At 43.1% G+C, this 21,398-nt stretch overlaps 1 protein-coding gene across 1 annotated transcript in view; it reads right to left on the reverse strand.

Moving 5' to 3' along the window:
* Positions 1 to 17,661: 17,661 nt before the first annotated feature.
* Positions 17,662 to 21,398, reverse strand: part of TLE5 (TLE family member 5, transcriptional modulator) — a 489,246-nt gene continuing 485,509 nt past the window's right edge. The window contains exon 6 of the mRNA XM_044054792.1: positions 17,662 to 20,036. Coding sequence (XP_043910727.1) covers positions 19,812 to 20,036 — 225 coding nt within the window. The 3' untranslated portion in view covers positions 17,662 to 19,811. The remainder of the gene's footprint in view (positions 20,037 to 21,398) is intronic.

A 21,398-nucleotide genomic window follows, 5' to 3' on the forward strand; every position in this document is an offset into this window, starting at 1 on the left:
TTTCAATGATAGTTGAAAAGTGCAGTCATTTTAAAAGGACATTCAGACAGGTTATCTTGGTATCTTCAGCAAAGTCTAAGACACAACCAGACATGGGGGCAGTGATGGGAGATGTCCATGCCTGCTGCTTTTACTGCACCACTCACAGATCTGAGAGATTTAATGCATGGTGAGGCTTACACAGATACCATTTGAAACTGCAATATGTATTTCTGGAATCCAATAGACAAACTTTACAGTGATTGTTCCAAGTCACCAGCCAGCTCTTGCTGGAATAGCAAGAAGACAGGTAAAATGCACACTGCCCTCTAGGCAAACATTGAAGGATGTATAAATTTACTTGCCAAATCTATCCATGGCCCTAAAATCTTTATCATGGAGACAGGCAGCAGGGCCCTACACAGTAGAAGGCACAGTAATACTAAAGTCTGCCCTGAGATGATCTGTGCAGCAGATTCAGTTTTAGGGAGGCTGGAGGATCTTATCTGGTTTTCTTGGGAGTGGTGATATAATTTTGGGATTTTTCTATGCTATCCTGGTGGTAAATTACACCAGCTTTTTAGCTGGAACACTTACAAAGAAGGCTGGTGTTCTGAGGGTAACTTCCATAATGGCAGGCTGTTGGATCTGCATACCATCCCCTCTCTGCCTCATACTTTCTAGCATATCCTCAAACTTGAGTCATCTGGGGTAGTGGAGAATCAACCTAATTTCGTCCATATCAATATCAGGGGTGACTTCTTGCACTTGTGTTTTTTCCACTGATCTTGAAGATGGTGTTTATTTCCACTGATCTTGAACATGATGACCTAAGGATAATAAAGAAGCCTGCAAGTAATCAGACATAATGGAAGTATCCTGCAAAATCCCTCTGTCCTGCTGTGGTTGATGGTCAACAACCAATATGCCATTCAAGCAGAGGTCTAGTGCTGAGGTTGAAATAACAGCATAAACAGGCTCCAAAGGGTTGTAAATGCAATACAGTCTGCATTGTGTGTTACCATGACTTATGTAGATACCATGTTTGGGGCTTACAGGTCAAATCTCAGCTGCCCAATAATACACCAAACTGTCACCTTGGAAATGCGGTTTCCAGTGTAAGCCTGCTTTACAGACAGGCCTTACATCAAAAGCAAGTCTTTTGGAATCATGGCAGGCTCACACTGGAGTAAGTCACTTTCGTGGAAAATCTGGCACCTGGTGCAAGCCTGCTTTAGGGATAGGCCTTACACTGCAGTAAGCCACTTACGACAAGAGCAGGTCTTCTGGAATTGGAGCAGGCTTACACTGAAGTCTCTTACACTGATGGCAAGTCTTTTAGAACAGGAGTGGGCGTACACAGGAGTGTCACTTACATAAACAGCAAGTCTTTTGGAATCTGGTTCTGATTGTTTATACAGTTAAGTTTTGTGACTAGGTAAATTTTACACATCTGTAAGTGTCCCCAAAAAACCTAGAAAGAAAATGCTTCTAGTATGAAAACCCAAGTCTGGCTGACAAAGTATATCACTATTAGCCTAGCTTGTTCAGAATTTTCTGCAACAAAACAATGGTGCGAACACTGTACTGAACACAATCACCGTAATGGAATGTTTGTGCTGATCAATTCTATATGCACTTTTTATCAGCATTTGCTGTTTAAAAGATTTGTATCCAATGTGTGGGTTTACATCCTGAACGTCATAAAAAACGTAGGACACTCAATATATGTGTTGGTAGCAATTTTGTGAATGAGATGAAACAAACACTCATGAACATCTTTGAAAAAATCTGTTCTACCTAAATAAATGAAAGGATTGACAGAAAACTTCACTCCTGACTAGAAAACAAATCATTTATATCTAAATGCAGGGATCTATAAAAATGCATAAAGAAATATAAAAATGAAGAAAAAAGGTTTTATACCACAGCCATTTCAACAGTGGAAAATGGGATTGAAACAAAAATTACCATAATGATATGCCTAGATAATCACAATCCATCCTCTTCACCCACGAAGACTTAGCTGCAAAATCTAGGCGAGTTTGGCACCTACAGAATTTTCCCTTTGCACATAATGCACCGTAATTCCATGCTCTCCAAATCTGTGCAGTTTAAGATTGAAGCACTAGCAAAACCATATGTATACATACACAAGTGTAAAAGAGGTTGGACTCAGACAATCAATCCTATTACGTTAATTACATTATTTCTGTATTGTGCACAGTCCAGTGTATCCTTTTCAGCTGTTCAGAGTTCCCAGTTTATCTGTGTGTGATATCATAATGGCGGCTCCAAAGGAAGACCTAGACATTGAGATAGTGTCCTACTTTTAGTATCTTCTGAAAGTATGCCAAGTAGCCCATATCACAGCTACACAAATATCATGTGAAGAGACTTCCTTGAATGATACTACAGCAATAGAGTTGAATTTGCATTAGGGTAGATGTTAAACATTTGTATTTTGCATTACAAAATGTAACGCACAAAGAGAGCACCTTAGACCAGGTGATATTATAAATTATACAGCCAGTCTATTAGCAGCATAAAACTGAGTATTCTTTTTTTTTATATAGATTTTGCTGCATTAAGGTAAAATGTTAATTGCTTAAAAATAGCTAAGCAATGCTGGCTATATTATCCTCTATGGGAGTAATTTGGGGGGGGGGGGGTGAAAGCAGGATTTGGTTGTAAGACCACCTCTATTTGTGAAAAAAAAATGGAAAGAAGGATATAAAAGCCTACATTTCCAAATGTCTCCTAATAGAGGTTACAACAATCCAGAATAACACTTTCCAACTCAAACATCTTCAAATTAGTAGCAGAAGCAGGTTCAAAAGGTCAAGTAAATCTCGCCAGCATGAAACCTAAATCCCAGGGAAAAGTGTATATTTGAAAGGAAGCTTCCCCTTACGAATGCCTTTGTTACTTTGATGGAGGCTACAGAAGTATTTTTGAATCCTTAATAAAATCTGAAAAAAAGAGAGTTATGTACTTACCATAACTTGGCATCTGTGCTATCCAGTGTCATTAGCTCTAGCTCCTCCTCTTTCCATAATTCCCTGAGACAGACTTTGCTAATGCAATGGAAATGCATAGGAATTGCGAGAAGACAAAAATATTCCAACCTATCAGCCATTCCAGCTCACCAGAACCCTCAGAAGGAAGGGGGAATGGGGAAGGAGGGCAGGAATGTGATGAATAATGACACTGGATAGCACAGATGCCAAGGTATGGCAAGTACATAACTTTTTATCTGATGCTATCCATGTCATTATTCATCACAGATAGGTCACAGACCCCAGCTTCTATGTACCCTGGGTGGCCTCAAGGAAGGACATGCCAGAGCACGGAGGTAGCAAAGGAAGCCCTGTTTCTGGATACCAAGTCCAATGTGTAGTGTAAAATGAAAGTATGACGATTAGACCAAGTTGCAGCAGCACAAATCTCATCTAGGGAAGACTAACCAAAAATGCAAAAGATGCTGCAATGTCTGGATAAGTCCAATTGCCTACTCTCATAAATATAAGAAATACAACCAACAATCTACCTAGAAACTGTCACTTTGGAAACTGCCTGACCTTTTCTATTTTGAGAGAAGGCCACAAAGAGATGATCTGACTTCGTAATTTCCTCAGTCCTTTTTAAATAAAAACGTAATTGCCTATGGACATCAAGACAATGCAAGATATACTCTCCTTTATTAGAGTAGGAAAGAATACTGGTAGCTGAGGTTGAGATTAATTTCAGAGGCCACTTTAAGGAGAAAGGAAGGATTTGTTCTAAGAGACATGCTATTCCTAGGAAAGCTCATGACTAGATACTTAATGCACAGGGCCTGAAGTTCCGAAACCCTTTTGGCAGAAATAACAGCTACTAAAAATGTAGGCTTCCAGGAGAGAAATTTAATGTCACTGGAGCCGGCTGGTTCAAAAGGTTTTTACGTCAGGGACTGCAGCACCAAGGTCAAATCCCATGGGAAGATGGATCTTTAACAGGAGGTCTAAGAAGAAAAAAACTCCTTTCAGAAAAGCCCTGCATAACTTGGAAGAAAAAGTAGGCTCATTGTTGACATTTACGTTTAAGAAGGCAACCAATTGGAGTTTAATGGTAGAAAACTTGCCCCATCCTGAAAAAGGGAGGATAAAATAAGTAAAATATCAGGAATAGGGGCAGAAATGGGATTCAAATTCCTTTGCCTGGCCCTAATGGAAAACCTTTTCTATTTACTGGAATATATCTTCTGAATGGATGACTTTTGAAAAGCAAAAATAATACTCCTAACCAGAGAAAGAAGCCTGGACTGTGAAAGGATTACTGTAACTGGAGAAATCAAACAGTTAGAAGAAAGCTCTGGAGATTGGGAAGTGGAAGCCTCCAGGGGTGGGAGATGATATGGTGGATACTGAAGATGAGACCTAAGGAAGGAGAACTACGGCTGACGAGCCCAGAAGGGGGCAATGAGGTTGCCAGAGGTCTTCAGGTGATGAACTTTCTGTAAGAATTTGGATATCAGAGGAATGGGAGGGTGAGTGTAGAGGAGACCTGGAGGTCAATCATGAACAAGAGTCTCCCCAGGGTGACTCCCCCAAGGTGGGGATCAGGGTGAAGTAATTGCTACATTTGTGGCTGATTGGGGAAGCAAACAGATTGCAGCATGGGTTACCCCAGCAGTCAAAGATTTGTCTTGCCACTGATGGATTCAGGGACCATGCATGATTGTCCTGCTCAGTTTGTTGACCAACACGTTGGAACTCCCCGGGTATATGAGTTGCAAGGAGAAAGCACCTGGAAGAAATCATCCATTCCCACACACTCATGGCCTCTCTGCACAGAGGATAAGACCGTGTTCCTCTTTGCTTGTTGATATACCAGCCATTGCCATGTTGTCCGTCTGAACTGCTATGGTCCCTAGAGGTAGGCAGTCCTGAAAGGTTTGCAATCTGAGAAAGACTGCTCTCATTTCCAGGACATTCATGTGCAATTTGGTCTCTAAGGGGGACCATGTGCCTTGAACCGTCCTGCCCTGAAAAAGCCCCCCCACCCTAACAGGGAGGCGTCCATAGTCACTGTGGCTTTCAGCACGGCGAAGACAAAATGGCAGCTACCATCGAACTTAAAGCCTGAAAAATCAAATGAGCCGAGGGATGTTGTAGCTCCAGCAAGAGAGAAACCTGATTTTGAATGAGTTGAATCCTGCGTGGAAGCAATGCTGCAGTTTCAGATATTGTGTCCAGCTTGACCCCAATGAACTCCAGAGTCTGACACAGAACAAGGCTGGATTTGGGGAGATTACAGTACTACCTAGATTCTGGAAGAAATTGAGGGTGCACTCAGTGGCCACTGATATTTGATGCCTCGTGGGAGCTGTGAGGAGCCAATCGTCCAGGCAAGGAAAGATCTGGAAACCCTGCAGCCGGAGATGAGCTGCCGCCACCGCTATGTATTTGGTAAACATCCAGGGGGCTGTGGTGAGTGCAAAGGGCAGGGCTCTGAAATGGTAATGATCAGCTCCTATTTGGAAGCGCAAGTGTCTCCTGGAGCGTCTGTTGATCTTTACGTGATAGTAGGCATCCTTGAGATCTACAGAGCACATCCATTCATCCTTATGTAATAGGGGCAAAATGGACTGTACAGTGCCAATCTCGAACTTGGACTTCTTGGTGAATACATTTAGCTCGCTGAGGTGCAGGATCGGACACAAGTCACCGGTCTTCTTTGGCACTAAAAAAAAGCAGGAGTAATTTCCTGACCCTCGTCCTGTTGGGACCACTGGGATTGCTCTTTTTTGAAGGAGGTCTTGCACCTTGATGCAGGCAAACTCCCTTTGGCAGGGTGGAACGTCTGGAAGAATTTTTCGAATTGGAGGGGGCTAAAAAAAAGGGAATACAATAACCCCTGGAAATAATTTTTAGCACCCGCTGACTGGAGGTGAGACTTGTCTGGACTAGTGGGTGCAGGAAATGTCATCCCCCGACTGCTTTCAAGGTAAGACAGCTGGGCAGCACTTCAGGAATGCTGAAAGGGCTTCTATGAGAAGGGTTCATGGAAGCCCTGGTTCTGCAGACCCCCTCTGCCCCTGTGGTGGCATTGCCATTGAATCCCCTGCTCCGGCTTGTGGAAGAGGATTCCTGGTGAGCTTCCTAAAAGGAAGACAGAGTCATCCAGAACCACAGTTTCTTACTTCCCCTGTGAGTCTTGGAAAGAGACTGTTGGGGAGTAGAAAACTTGATCCCAACAGTGGAAAGAGTCTTGCCTTCCTGCTCATTATGGGTTAAAGTTTCCTTAACAGACAGACCAAACAAAGTGGAACCGAAGAGGGCATTGGTAAAGGACACCTTGAAGGGTTCCGCAAACCTGCAGAGGCAAAGCCAGGTGTGCCGTCGAATGGTAATACTGGTGCCAGCCGCTTGAGAGGTGACCTCCTCCAAATTGGAGATCAACCTCATTGCTGCATTAGCCAGGGAAGTGAGAGTAGATAGCTTTGGAAAGACTAGTTTGAGACTCCGGAGGCAGCAACTCTGTAAGGGAAGTGGGTAAGCTCTGAAACCAAATCCCTCTGAAGCCAGGTAAAATGGGCCAAATAACTGGTTGTTCTCAGTATGAAAGTAACTGAGGCAAAAACCCGCTTCCCAAAATGGTCTATCACCCGGGACTCCCTGTTCGGAGAATGGACCTTTGAGTTTTGTTCCGCTAGCTCCTTCTTAGTAGCATTGGCCACCAAAATAGCACTGACAGGAATTCCTTTACTCCAAAAGGGTCTGTCTCTGGGGGGACTAAGGAATTTATTGGCTTTTTAGGCACTGGTTCCACCATGTCCAGTTCCTTCAAAGCCCTGCTAGCGGTAAGGTCCACCAGGCAGTCAGAGTGGGGGGGGGGGCAGGAAGAATATGAGCCCATCCCAAAGGCCATCACGAGCATGGACTCCTCCGTAGACAAGGATGGGGAAGACCACCAGCCTTTCGACTTAAGGACTTCAAGGTTGTCCCCAAAGGAAACATCCTTGGGCAGGAGTCTGGGGACCTGTCCCCCTCCTCAAAGTCCATGTCCTCAGTGGGAGACTCTCTGGGGGAGTCCAAGTGCCTCCTCTTGCACGATCTCTTTAGAGGGGACTCCTCCACGGTGGGCTCAGGGGAGGACACGGAAGAGATGGGTACCCCAAGTGGGGCTGTGCCCGTCTGAAGGCACTCTCAGGAGGGCTGACCCTGGATGGATGATGAGGCCTCAGCACCCAAACATGAGAAGGGCTGGGGGAATCCTAGAAGAGGAGGAGAGGTAAATGTAAAGCTGGAGAAGGTCCACTCTACCGCCTGGAAGGCTGATGGACTGGACGAAGCACCTCTCCCGTCCTCTGCAGCACAAACACCCCCTAATATCGGCCCTGAGCTGTCCAGTGCTGAAGCCCCCAAGGGAAAGGAATGGTTCAAAAATTCAGGGTCTGAGCCCACCCCCAGCATACTCGCACCAACCCCTCAGAGGCGAGACGAGCCCAGATCTGAGGGCAATGGAACAGAGCTAGCCAGGGACCCAGATGGAGTCAAGAAAGGAGGAAAACCTGACCCAGTCGGCCTCTCAATGGAATTTCCTTGGTCCTGACATTCCAAACCCTGACAGACTGGAAGAGGAGAGAGCGGAGTCCTTTTGATGGGGAAGGTCCCCTGGCCAGTAGTGCAGGAGACAGAAACAAGCCCAACTCGATTTGAGCCTTGAGAAAGCTCATCAGCCTATCCATATCTGAGGGGGAGGAGACTTCTGGAGGACCTGGATGAAACTGAGGAATGACCTGACCTAGCAAGAGATCTGACCCTAGATCCCAAAGCCTTGTGGTGTCGGGAAGGGGATCTGCTTTTGCGAATAGGATCAGACTGCCTGGATGGGGAACTCATAATAACTATAGGAATGGACAGTTCTGTTGGATCCGACGGTCTAGTAGGATCAGACGGTTTTAAGGGAATACCCGATGGATCCAACAAGCCTGTTGACTCTGGAGACAGCTTGCGTCCACTCGGATCCGAAGACTGCCGCTCTGAGGGTGTCCTGGATCTGAGAGTCTGAACAGAGGCTCTTGGAACAGTGGCTCTCGGAAACAGTGCCGAAGAGGCTGGGCTCTGATCCAGAGATCTGTGATCCAAGAGCCTCATCATCTTACAATGAGAAGAGAAGGACCCCCCCGGAAGGCAGAGAGGGCCTCCTTTTAGGTTCCTGAGAAGGCTTGGAAGGGGAGTCCGAGGGCAAAGGACTGCCCTGAGCCAAACCCTTCAGAAGCAGTATATTATGGTGCTCTAAGACGGCCCTGGGGTTGAGTGCGGCACAAATGTCACATTCAACCTCCAAGTGCGCTGCTCCTAAGCAATAAAGACACTCCTTGTGTGAACTGGAACAAGGCATCTTCTGACCGCACGGGGAGCATCTTTTAAAGTCAGAGGGTTTGTCAACCATGTGCACCAAGACGGACACACACACACACACACACACACACACACACACACACACACACACACACACACACAAGCAACTGCACACTAATCAAGAATAACTAACCAAAATAAAGACTGGTTAACTGAAAAAGCTATTCTCTTTTTTTTTTGGGACTAAACGAAACAAGAAAGACCTCTGGGGAAAAAAGGGCGGGAAACACTGCAGGGGATAGGAGCTGACTAAAATAACTAGTCGGAAGGTGAGGAAATTACAGCCAATTACCCAGAACTACTACTAACTACCCAAAAACTACCTATAAAACCAAGATGATCAAAAGTAACCCCCAAAAAAAGCACTTATCTAACAGACAGCTAGAGCTCTGAAAATCACTTATGAGTGTTTCCGCGGCAAATGAGATTTGAGAAGTAGAGGACAGCAGGGAATTATGGGAAGGGAGGATAGAGCTCTGGATCTGTCTGACAGTTGCCGGCTCGGATCCAAAGTCAGATCCAAGACCCATCTGTGGTGAACAATGACAACAGTTCGCATCCGATCAAAAGCAAGATGGACCTTAACAGATGAGTAACCAAGTCCCATATCAAAAACTTGTAAGGTGTCATCTAATACATCTGGCAAAGGATTTGAAAAGGGATCAAACACCTTGTCAAAAAAACAGACTACAATATATAACAATTTGTTCCTGTACAGTTTTCTGGTAATGGATCTCTTGGCTGTGGTAAGAAACTGGGAGACCCTAGGCAGGTATGTAGCATCTTTGACCATTAATGGAAGTGGACAGCCAAGAAGTTAAGTCATATACAGCACACAAAATATACAAGCATGCAGGATTGCTACACATGATCACTACACAACCAATGACTATCCTACAGAAATTATGCATATAAATGTATACCAAGCATGTCACTGACAAATGTTTACTTCTGCGAGCAAACGGTGTCACATTTACATAAATATCATCTAAAGAGGCATCCTTGAAGAATAATAGCAAACTTAAATCTTCTCAACGCAGTATCCAGATTCCACTAAAAATAAAACTCCATGAATACCAAGTCAGATACAACTCTTTATTAAGAGGGCTTCACGTCTTTTTGACCTGAGCACATACATCTGATACTTGAAGTGTTTATTTTAATTAAACAAATTAATAACATGATTATAATTAGCAAACAACATTTCAAGTGACTTTACATATCACACAAAACAAGTTAAAAACAATTAGGCATAAAAAGTGCGCCTGCTGCAGTGTCTTCTTTATCTCTTCATATTAGCAGATACCATCCTATTGAATAGTCAAAACAGTTGGAATAAAGGCAGTAGTGATCAAGGCTAAGCCAAGTAAGGTGATGAATGGAGATACTTTGATTAAGCACACAGAAAGCCATTAGTAACAGACAGCACTTCTAATTCTGCTCAGGACACGTGCTCCTCTGGTGCCATAGTTCCTACTTGACTGATCCTCTTCAAATAATTTCCCCTGCCATCATTACAATTAAATAACCAACACTACCAAATAAGTCTAAGCTAAAAATTCAAAATCCACATTTTCAAATGAAAAGTGCACTGGATTCCACACCGACTGAAATTAGGATTTAGTATCCAGAAATACAAGGGTCACAGAACAGTGTGCGAAGTGCAAAGTCTGTTAGTGCTGAAAGTGGCTTTCACTGAAATTAGTTTGCAGTACTGGCACCTTCTGAAACAATCGTCTTAACAGCTGTCAGGCTCCAGCCATGAGCACTGTCCAACAGAAACCATGTCAATACAGGGCAGCAGTTCTAAAAGGGGCACTTAGGAGACTTGCATTCTCAGACTTTAAAATCATGAAAATGACATCAGAACACAGAGGAGTGTGTCTGTCACAAGACTTGGAAGATGAGAGTGAAAAGCAAGGATGGTTTAGTGAAGAGTTTCAAAGAAAGGACTATAAGAAGAGTATGTGGCATCTTTAAAATCTATCACCATTTACTTTTCATAACCAAATAAATGGAATGTTGCATAACATAATTACAACATATCCTTATAAGAGACCACCATTTTTTTAAATAAACGATGAATGCCACACTACTAAGCACTGCAGTAACTCATCTTGGCCCATGACTGATGGCCACAAGCCAAAGTACTGCAAAATAATGTATGATGACAGTGCTCTCAACAAATTCTAAAACCAAATGGCACATAAACCTGGCATAAATTCTGATCCACTAAAGGTACCAAACACTCTTACCAGTTCAAAACGGCACAATTAAGATGCCCAGAATTTCAGTCCAGGATTCTGCAAGTCCATTTGATTCTAATCTAGAATACAGTATACAAAGACTTGTGCCATCCTCAGTTTTACGTCTGCACAGAACACAAATATAGAGGGGACAATGCAGTCTAGATGTGCATCAGCTGAGGCAAGACACAAAATCACCTTAACGTCAGCCCAGTAAACAATGCACGTTCTGCACAAAACCCAGTTTCAGGCAAAAGTACAGTTTTGTACCTACCATAAATGTAGATGTTCGAGGATTCCCTTGCTGCAGTCCTGACTATTGGGTATAGTCCGCGTCCCAGTCGGCCCGAATACCAGAGTATAAGGCTGACGTCGGTCATGGCGCCTTAGACTGACGTCAGTACGTCAGGGTACTAATGCGCATGACCGACGTCATTTCCTCAGTCTTTTCTTGCCCCAGATGTCAGAAGACCCAAAAGACAAGTCCCAAAACAACCTGCACCAATAAACATGTACAATATATACAGTAATATATACAAAAATATAAGCATGTAAAGGCACCTACACAACCACCCTGAAACACAGAGGGAAGGAGGAGGGTAAATTGGACTGCAGCAAGGAATCCTCGAACATCTACATTTATGGTAGGTACAAAACTGTACTATGTTCTTCGCCTTCCCTTGCTGCAGTCCTGACTATTGGGTAGAATCCCAAAGCAGAGGTAAGGGAGGCTGGCAAATTATAAAGTAGCAGGAGCTGACAACATGCCTTGTAAAACAGCTGTGGCAAAACCAGCTCTAGACTTAGAGTATATAGGCAGGTGATAATGCCTAGAGAAAGTATGCACTGAACTCCAAGTAGCTGCTTCCAGAATATCCTTAGTTGCCACCCCTTAGAAATGCTGTTGAAGTGGCAGTAGCCCTAGTGGAATGAGGCCTAATCCCAGCTGGAACCTCTTTGCCATGATGGGAATAACAAAATGCAATGCAAAAGCCAATCCACCTAGAAATAGTTTGTTTTGACACAGGTTTGCCCTGTGAACTTAAAGCAAAAGAAACAAGTAACTGCTGAGACTGCCTAAAATCTTTAGTCCTGCTCAAATAATAACGCAATTGCCTGTGTACATCTAAAGTGTGCAAAATCTTTTCCCCTTTATTTTGAGGATCTGCAAAACGTAGGCAAATGAATAGTTTGGTTTAAAGCCACACTAGAAACCACCTTAGGCATAAAGGAAGGATTAGTACGTAATGATACCCTGTCCTTATGGAAAATCAAAAGGGCTCTACTGCCATAAGGGCCTGCAACTCAGACACCCTTCTTGCAGAAGTAATAGCCAACAGAAAAGCAGTCTTCCATGACAAATATTTCAATTCAGCAGTAGCTGCCGGCTCAAAAGGTTGTAGAGTAAGTTTTTCCAACACAAAATTGAGATCCCAAGCAGGAGTAGGAGCTCGGGGTCTTATATTCTTTGCCCCTCTAAGAAACTGCTTGAACAAAGGATCACGAAAACAAAGGTGGGTCACAATCATAGTGAGCTGAAATTGCTGCAGCATGAATCTTTATGGAAGAGAAAGACAAACCTTTGTCCAATAACTCAGTAAGATATTGAAGAGCCACACTCAAATTAGGCTCTGAAATCTCCAAATTCTTTGCTGTACACCAAAATAAAAATCTCTTCCATTTTTCTGCGTACACTCTCCTAGTACTAGGCCTTCTAGCTTCCATAATCACATTTAAAACTTGTTGAGGAAGCTGAGACCTTCCATGTTTCAACACAGAATATGCCAAGCTGTGAGATGGAGAGATTGAAGCTTGACATTGAGCAGATGACCGTCCTTCTGAGATAACAGATGAGGAATCAGAGGTAAAGGCCATGGAGGCTTCTTTACAAGACTCCTTAGAAGTGGGTACCAGTGTTGTCGAGGCCAATCTGGAGCTATCAAAATCATCCTTGGCCTGTCCTGTCTGACCTTTAGTAATACCTTTGGAAGAAGAGGTAGAGGTGGAAAAGCATAGACATGAAGGTTTTTCCAACTGAAAGACAGAGCATCCACTTTCCAAGCTGTGTGATGAAACCCCTTTGTGCAATACTTTGGCAGCTGGTGGTTTAGTGGAGAAGCGAACAGATCTATGTCTGAGTCCCCATGACACTGTCAATTTCTGAAATACATGAAGATCCAGTTTCCACTCGTGGGGATCCATGATTTGTCTGCTTAATACATCTGCTAGGGAGTTCTGTGCTCCTGGCAGAAACCTTGCCTGAAGAGTCAGTTGCAGGCTTAACGCAGTCTCCCATAAAATCATTGCTTGCCTGCATAGAGGATAAGAATGTGTTCCCCTTGCTTGTTGATGTACCACATGACAGTTGTGTTGTCTGTCAGAATCAACACCTGCCCTGGAAGAAGTAACTCCTTGAACGCCATCAATGCAAACTGGACTGCTAACATCTCCTTCATGTTGATATGTAGATGCTGTAGTCTGGCAGGCCACTTGTCTTGTATCCACTTTCCATTTAGATGAGCTCCCCAAGCAGTGTCCGAGGCATCTGTCGTTAAAATCTGACTCGCCTCTGGCCGGGTCACAGAGAGTCCTTGTTTAGGTGACATTCCTGAGCCCACCACAAGAATTCCTTTTGAAGGCAAGGTATTATTTGAATGACAGTGTCCAAATCTTGGCAGTGCTGTGTCCATACATTTTGAGATACCATTGCAGCTTCCTCATATGCAGTTTGGCATTGGGAAGCACCAGAATACAAGATGCCATGAACCCTAATGCTTGAAGGACTGTCCTTGCAGTCAGCACGGACTGATGAGATAGTTGATGGAAGTAAAGTGACAGACTCTTTTGTTTGTCCGGGGTTAAAAAGGCCATCTGGGCTGCTGTATTCAGTCTCACACCCAGAAAGCACATGTCTTGAGAGGGTACTTGACTGGACTTTATTTCGGTCACAGAATACCCTAGGCATCTTAGCACTGCTATGACATATTTCAGATGCTGTAGAAGGTGTTCTTTTTCTTGAGCCAGAATCAGGCAGTCGTCCAAGTAAGGATAAATTTGAATGCCTTGAAGCCTGAAGTAAGCTATCACTGGAGCCAGAACCTTTGTGAATACTCTGCAGTAGATAAGCCAAAGGGCAATGCAGAGAACTGATAATGAAAATCTCCAGTTCGAAACCGCAGATACTTTCTGCAACTTAGCCTTATGGGCACATGAAGGTAAGCTTCCTTGAGATCCAAAGTTACCATCCAGTGATCCTTGCCCAGCAGAGGTAACAGTTGCTGTAACGTCAACATCTTGAACTTGGGAATGTCCAGATAAGTGTTGAGGATAGATAAATCCAAAATTGGTCTCCACGTGTTCCCCTTCTTTGGTACTAGGAACAGGCGAGAATAAAATCGAAAGCCCCTTTCTGACACAGGGACTGGCTGAATAGCCCCTATCTGGAGTAACTGAGAAACTTGCTTGAGAGCCTCTTTTCTTTGTGGAGGAGGAACATCTGGCATGCCTTTGAAAGGGGGCATTGTGTGGAAATAAAATCTGTACCCGTAATGAATGATATCCAGCACCCATCTGTCTTGAGTGATTAAATCCCAATTTTCTTTGAAAAGAGACAATCTTCCTCCCAAAGGAGCTGCCAGACGAGAGTCCACTGGCAGCTGAAAATGCAGGTCATTGGCTCTGCTTACGAAAGGACTGACCCCTGCCCTCACCAGAAGTCTGAGCAGGTGAACTGTCTGATCTAGGCCTAAACGAACCTTGAGCCCTGCCCCTACCACGTCTAGATCTACCCCTAGACTGGGAACCATAAGCAGGATATGTCCACCCCTTAGCAGGCCAATTTCTACTAAACTGGAGGCTGCACCTGCAAAAATCTTTAACAGTCTGCATAGACTTAGCTTTGTCCTCCATTTTCTTTAAAACTGCTTCCACAGGCGGTCCAAACAACACATCAGACTGTAAAGGAGCATCCAAAATCCTGGTCTTAACATGCTCAGCTAAATTCTGATCCTTCAACCATGCATGTCTGCGAAGAACAGAACTAGTAGCAGCCACCCTCGAGGAGGCCTGAACAGCATCAAAACCACACTGCAAAGAATGCTTACCCACTTGTTCAGATACATGAACCAAATCCAGCAATTCTTTACACTCAATACCTTCCGCCAAAGCATCCACCTTAGATTTCAATTGTGAAAGGAGATAATTCTGATATTTCAGCATATGAAATTGACAATTCAACGCCTCATGGCTAGAGTGGAAGAAGTATATACTTTCTTACCCCACCTATCCAAAGCCCTTGCCTCTTTATCAGAGGGTACAGGATTTTTAACAACAGAAGCTTTAACACCTTTAGGCCCCTGAGAAACAGTTTCTGGGTCCGCCCTGGGACTCTTAAACAAATACTTATGAGCTTCGGGCACCCTATAATACCTATCAGGCTTAACAGGAGCAGGAGGCAAGGAATCAGGGTTCAGAGAAGCCTCTGCAAAAACATCCTCCACCACATTCAACACAGGAGGAATAGCTAAGGGCCTATGCTGAGGCAAAAACAAGAATTCCCTAAGCCGTTTTCTGGAGTCAGAGTAATCTTGGCCTTCCCATTTAAAGTGCTCCCTCATGGAGTGAAGAGTCTCTGAAAATGAAAAATCCTCAGGAGGAGAAGCTGAAGGAGTGGAATCATCCACATCAGAATCAGAATAAGCAGGAAACTCTTGCAAGTCTTCCACAGAAGACTCTGAAGCCTGTGAACACTGTTCAAAACTATCAAACTCCTGTTCCACCCTAGGCCTCTTATCAGGTGGGGCATAGAACCTCTAATCAGAGTAATCAAATCTTCAGCCATTTTAAGCATATGTTTCTTAGGCACAGAGCCGAAATGCTAGGAGAAGCCCTACAGAAGCTGAACTTGGCCTTCCTCTAAATGAAGCTCTGGAAACAGAAGGAGAGGCCCTAACTACCTTGGGAAGAGAGGGAAGAACAGTTACCTGAGAAGCCCCTCAGCCTGGCCTACTTCCTGAGAGGGCACATCCTGTAACAGTAAAGTATCTGCCTGAGACTCCATAGAGACTCCTGGCAAAACCTCTGGCTCCCCTGAGCCTTCTAAAGGACCGGCGTCCGGGACTGCCGGTTCCTCACCCTAGACTTCACTGTTTTGTCCTTGCGCTTCTTAGATGAAGCAGGCGCCGGAGCATCCGGCGGCATAGTATAATTACAACGCTTCCCAAACACTAACCTAGCACAATCAAGCCTCCTCTTAATAGTGCGCTTATTAAATCTAGCACAAGAGCGGCAACCAACAACGTCGTGCTCAGGCCTAAACAAGGTATACACAATGTATGATAATCCCTATGCGGTATCTGCTACCCACAAGAAATAGAGTTATTCACTTTTCTGACATCCGGTAATATACTGAGGCAAGAAAAAACCAAAATGTTCCCCAACGTTACTTAGCCAACTCTGTACTCGGTCTGAAACTCGGTTTGGAAAATCTCAGAACGCCAACCTGCACTCGCAAAATTGCTTCTGCATCGGACCATGCGGCAAAAGTCTGAGCAAATGCCGTCGGTCATGCGCATTAGTACCCTGTCGTACTGACGTCAGTCTAAGGCGCCATGACCGTCGTCAGCCTTATACTCTGGTATTCGGGCCGACTGGGACGCGGACTATACCCAATAGTCAGGACTGCAGCAAGGGAAGACGAAGAACATCAAATGGTATACATTGTATATGGTTATTACCAAACACAGGCAAACGCTGCTGAATCAGACTTCAGCATGGAGTGCACAGTAAGCTGTTCAGTGCCACTGCAGTCAGAGATTTAGAAGTGTGCTTACTACCACTGCATCATTTTAAAACACACAATTCACAGGTGCAGGCAGGGTATACAATATACGGTTATGCAGTACCTCCTAGTACAACTCCTAACACAAAGCATGGGTTACCACCTGGAATAGCTTGTGGATACAGTACAAGTACACTCAGCACCTGTAAGTGCCTCCTACTTTTTAGAACCCCAGTACACTATGCCAAGGGGCACAGGTCCAGTACATGGTAAAGGATATACAGGGTTAGCAACAGCAAGTGAGATGGCACCTGTATGAGAAGAGAATTACTTGTGTAAAGGTGCCATACTTAAAACTATGGAATGTAGAGAAACAGGTCACGTGTCTAGTTTGGGAATGAAAAAAATGGCTGTGATTTACAAGCAAGGTACAGATGGCAAATAATTAAATGAACATAAAGGAAAATCATGGGGGCAATGACTGCATGTAAAATAAATAAAATGAATACGGCCCCCATGTGCATTTAGTACTATTATGATTTGCAAGATGATTTCAGATTGGAAAATTGGCCTACATTGTGCGTCAGATTGGAACATTGGCCTACATTGTGTGTAGGCTGTTTGGATGTGGAATATATGAGCATCCTAAGGACTTTTAAATCCTGAAATGTGGAAAGGAATTTTGGATTGCAGGTCCAGTTGCAATACTATAATCAAATTAAAACAAAGTTATACAAATTAATCCATTCCATGAAAATGACACTGGCAGACACTTAAGGTCATTCAGGAAAGGTCACTCACCATGTAGTGGGAAACAAATGGAAGTGTGCTTGTGTCATTCATCTCTGGTCCTACAGTACTGTTTTTCTCTTTTGTATTAAAACTTCATAACAGACCTCACAGAAAGTTCTGGATTCTTCCTTCAAAACTGGTATCTTTACGGCAATCAGTACAGACAAATACACAGATCTTTTCACTGCTGTCTGCATTTCATAATAGTTAAAATATTTAACTGACAGACACAAGGTACAGGGTTTGATTCTCATCTTTAAAAGGAAATGGCTTAAATGGCCTGTAAGGGCAGCTAGCTTAGTACTTAACTATGAACCTTTAACACTTCAGAAAAGTTAATACAGTTCTACTCCAACAAAATGGACTCTGACCAGAAGCTTGCAAAACACTTGTGCATCTTAGGTATATAACATGTGGCTTGTATAGATTTCAGGTGTTGTTCAAGTAAACAAATTGAACTTGATGAACAAATATAGATGTCAATTAGATGCAAGTGCAATGCCAAGCATAATGAGGGCTGAGTGCACAGATGAAAATTGGGCATGACACATGACTCAAACCAGGTAAAGTATGCAACAAATGCACTGATTCAATATACCTATGGCCACTGTAGTCAGTCTCTGAATGACAGTGATAGATCTATATAGACCTCAGTATTGTGCTTATGACTACTGTTAACTACAAATTATGCAGCATATACACAGTAGGGAAATGAAAGAATAAATATTGTGCTGAAGAGGATGTTAACAGGCATTTCAATCTCATTGATTTGTGTTTCTCAAGGTACAGAAACTAGGAGGTTTTGATATTTATAATGTTTTGCCTATTCTATACCAATTGACATCATGTATTTAATACTTACAGACGATATTATGACTGCCGAAATAAAAAATTGAACTGCTGAGGTGGCTGAGAAAGATGCACAGAAAACTACTGAAACATCACAATTTCATTTATACAGCTGGATAAAATGATTTGGAACATAATGTCAGTGTTTGACCATGACTACAAAAAAGTTAAATCTTCCAGCAAGCAAATTACTTAAGTTTGGGATGCAGATGGCACAAACCAAGAAAGCCTTTCTTTCCTTGGGGGAAATTTAAATTAAGAAAGGGACATGCTGTCAGAAGAATAACTGCAAGGCATTGTACACTGTGCTTTTCAATTCCCATGCAAAGAAGGTTTATTTATTGAATTTTACCAAGCAGACATGCTGAACTGGGCTTCTGGCCCTCTGCTCACAGATCGTCATAATAGTAACCAGTATTGTAATGTAAATATGCAACAAGGGGGGAAGGGGGGGTCTGTATTTCTTCGCTGACTACAGGCCACGGATAAACCATGCAAACCTGCACTATGTCATTTTGTTCCAGCTATACACAGTGTCACAGGGGTTACAGATCATGACTGGCATACAATAAATACATTGCTTGTATACACAGGCTGTTGTTAGGAAAGAGGTGGCTCTAAACAAGAACAGGTTACAGGTGACGAAAGGAGACAATTCAAACCAAAATAAATATGGAGGGGCTCCTGACACTGTGAGAGGAGGCAGCTGAATGGGTGGTGTGTGACGGAGGAGATCAAGTGTGCTTGAGACAGAAGGACATAAAGATGGGTCCTCATCTCAATGTGCAGTGTAATGGTAAGTCTATTTATATATGTTTGAAGCACTATGTACAATTCTGATGGCTATTCAGAAAAAGGGATATCAGGCTGTCAAAGCATGCAATAGAGTACTAGCAAAATGAAGGGACTAGAATAGCTGGGATACAAGCAGCAGCTTTAAAAAAAAAAATTGTCACGTACAAAGGGCAGTGCCTGATCTGAGCAAAGCACTGCAAAGGGTTGAGATGGAGAGGCAGTGGAAAATGGATCAAGGAATGCATCCAAAAAGGGGAAAAAAAACAGTGATGGGGAATGCTGGAGCACTGCCAGAATGGCAAAAGTTTAGGTGAGTGAAACAGTTCAGGGATCAACAAGATTAGATGGAAACTGTTAGAGGAAAAAAAAAACAAAAAACAAAAACAAAGGTCTTCTTTTAAGCCCCCCCCCCCCCAAACAAAAAAAGGCAGATATAGTGCTAATGGAAAAATGCTTGGGTCAAGTATTCAAAGATGGGGCCTGCTGCATGGTTGCAGTACACGTACCGAAAGAACAGGCTTCACACAAGGATCTTGGTTCATCATACAGTATATGGTTCATTACTTAAAAATCCAAGAAAAACATCTGATGATAACTTGTGCAATACACCTGCAGGTATACAACATGGAATCTACAGTTCAGTATGATCAATGGATACAAATCTGTCAGCCTTACAGGAATGGATCCATACATCACTGCCTGACAAGCCAACAAAACTAAGAAGGAACACTCCTGAAAAAAAAAATAGCAGCCATACTTCTTTAGGATAGCATGTTTCAGATATCTTCTGATCATTTGATTTGTGATGTGTCTCTGCTACCACCAAGCTCAATTCTTGAAGCCAAAGGGGCCTCTCCTGAGACTACTGCATGCATCCTCTACCAAGCACTGGACAGCCAGAGTGCCTTGACAGGTTTATTCAGAATTACAAAAGCAACACTGCAACTTGGATGTAAAAGTTTCCTAGTCAGACTTCTCGGCATCCTCATCACGGTGTCCATCTGTATCATGGTTGTTCTTGTCATCCTTGGAGAGGTGAGCCTGTGATCCCAGGGCACTGGAAAGTGACAGCAGCCCGGTGCTTGCACTAACTGCAGGGAGGGATGGAGGCTGCAATCCCACTGGAAGTGGTGTAAGAGGAAGAGCCAAAGCCTGAAGTTGGGACAGCTGGTGTGCTTGGAGCTGCTGCTGTGAGAAAAAATATTCATCATTTCAAATATTTGGGCACGGTCTCACTGGTTTCATAACATTCATTTCAATGTAAACGTATTCTCCATTGTCTATACAGCTATTCTTTGTTGTGGTGCTGAACAGTTACAGTACCTCTCTACACTGGAGACTTGCAGCGATCAAGACAGCTTGCTTGCATACTTAGCCTTTATGAATGGCTCCAATATTTCCCACAGGATCTTCTTTAGTCCTCCCTGTGCATTGTGGGGGACTGCACACTCAACACTTCCCCAGCTAATGTAAACATCTTCTTAGGGCTCCACAATTTGTGCAAAAGGGGAGCCAAGTTTGGAGAGCCCTAATAGCAATGCTTCTAAGAGCATAACTAGTAACTACACTGCTTGCACAGAAGGTCCCCGTGATCGCTACAAGTAACCAATGCCCTGTCTCTGCACAGCTTTCCATCATTTCTTCAGTTCTTGCCATTTCCCACTATTTTTAAGGCCTTATGCTCTAACTATATTTCATTAAAATTTGCTGTGGAACAGATCAATTTACAACACTAACACAGAAAGTACCATTAGTATTATTAATCATTTGTTGGAACACTTCTAATATACAGATGTCATATTTTTCTTAAAAGAAAAAGAAGTGTATGTGTTTGTTACAAAACATTAACTACAAGACAAAGAAACTGTCCAATGGAAAGAAAAAAAAACATAGCTGTACACTTGAGTAACTTCATATTTTCAAAGGGTTTCAGCATGCGACACCTGTTCAATTACAGTCATATAGTACTAACGCTACAGAAAAAAAAATAGCCCTTAACGTGCAGTTACTTAAAACAGAACAGTTTACACATTAGTCCTTAAGGCAGACTTAAAACAATTTAACCTCCTAGTCATCTTTCTATAAAAAACGTATGACCTTTTCCTTCTAAATTCCCCACTGAACAGCAAAAAGCTGCCTGAAAGTAGTTTATGCTAAAAGTGAGTGGTGTGAGTTTCATCTTTAAGCTGTAGTTTTAGCTGCATTCTGTACCTTAATAATATGTTAACTACTTAAGTTGCATAATATAATCTGAAAGGGGAACTGAGACATGGGCTTTTATATGTAGGGAAGTGATGAACTGTTCACACACCTTCACTGCTAGTCTAAAATGTAGCATTATGCTGGTATGCTGGGTTTCCATAAGGGGGTGCTTAACTTTTGCTCAGTATGCAGAGTATAGTAATAGCCTGTAATGGCTTACATAGCTTACTGTGTCATTATATCAAAAGTAAAAATGTTGTTTCCCCTGAATAACAACTGTTTTTCTGTGTCGGTATAATTATGTTGCTTCGTTAATGAACTCTTAACACATTAAAGTAGATTACATGA

This window comes from Protopterus annectens, chromosome 13.part0 (assembly GCF_019279795.1).
Source record: "Protopterus annectens isolate FY-2018-M chromosome 13.part0, PAN1.0, whole genome shotgun sequence".
Taxonomy (NCBI): domain Eukaryota; kingdom Metazoa; phylum Chordata; order Ceratodontiformes; family Protopteridae; genus Protopterus; species Protopterus annectens.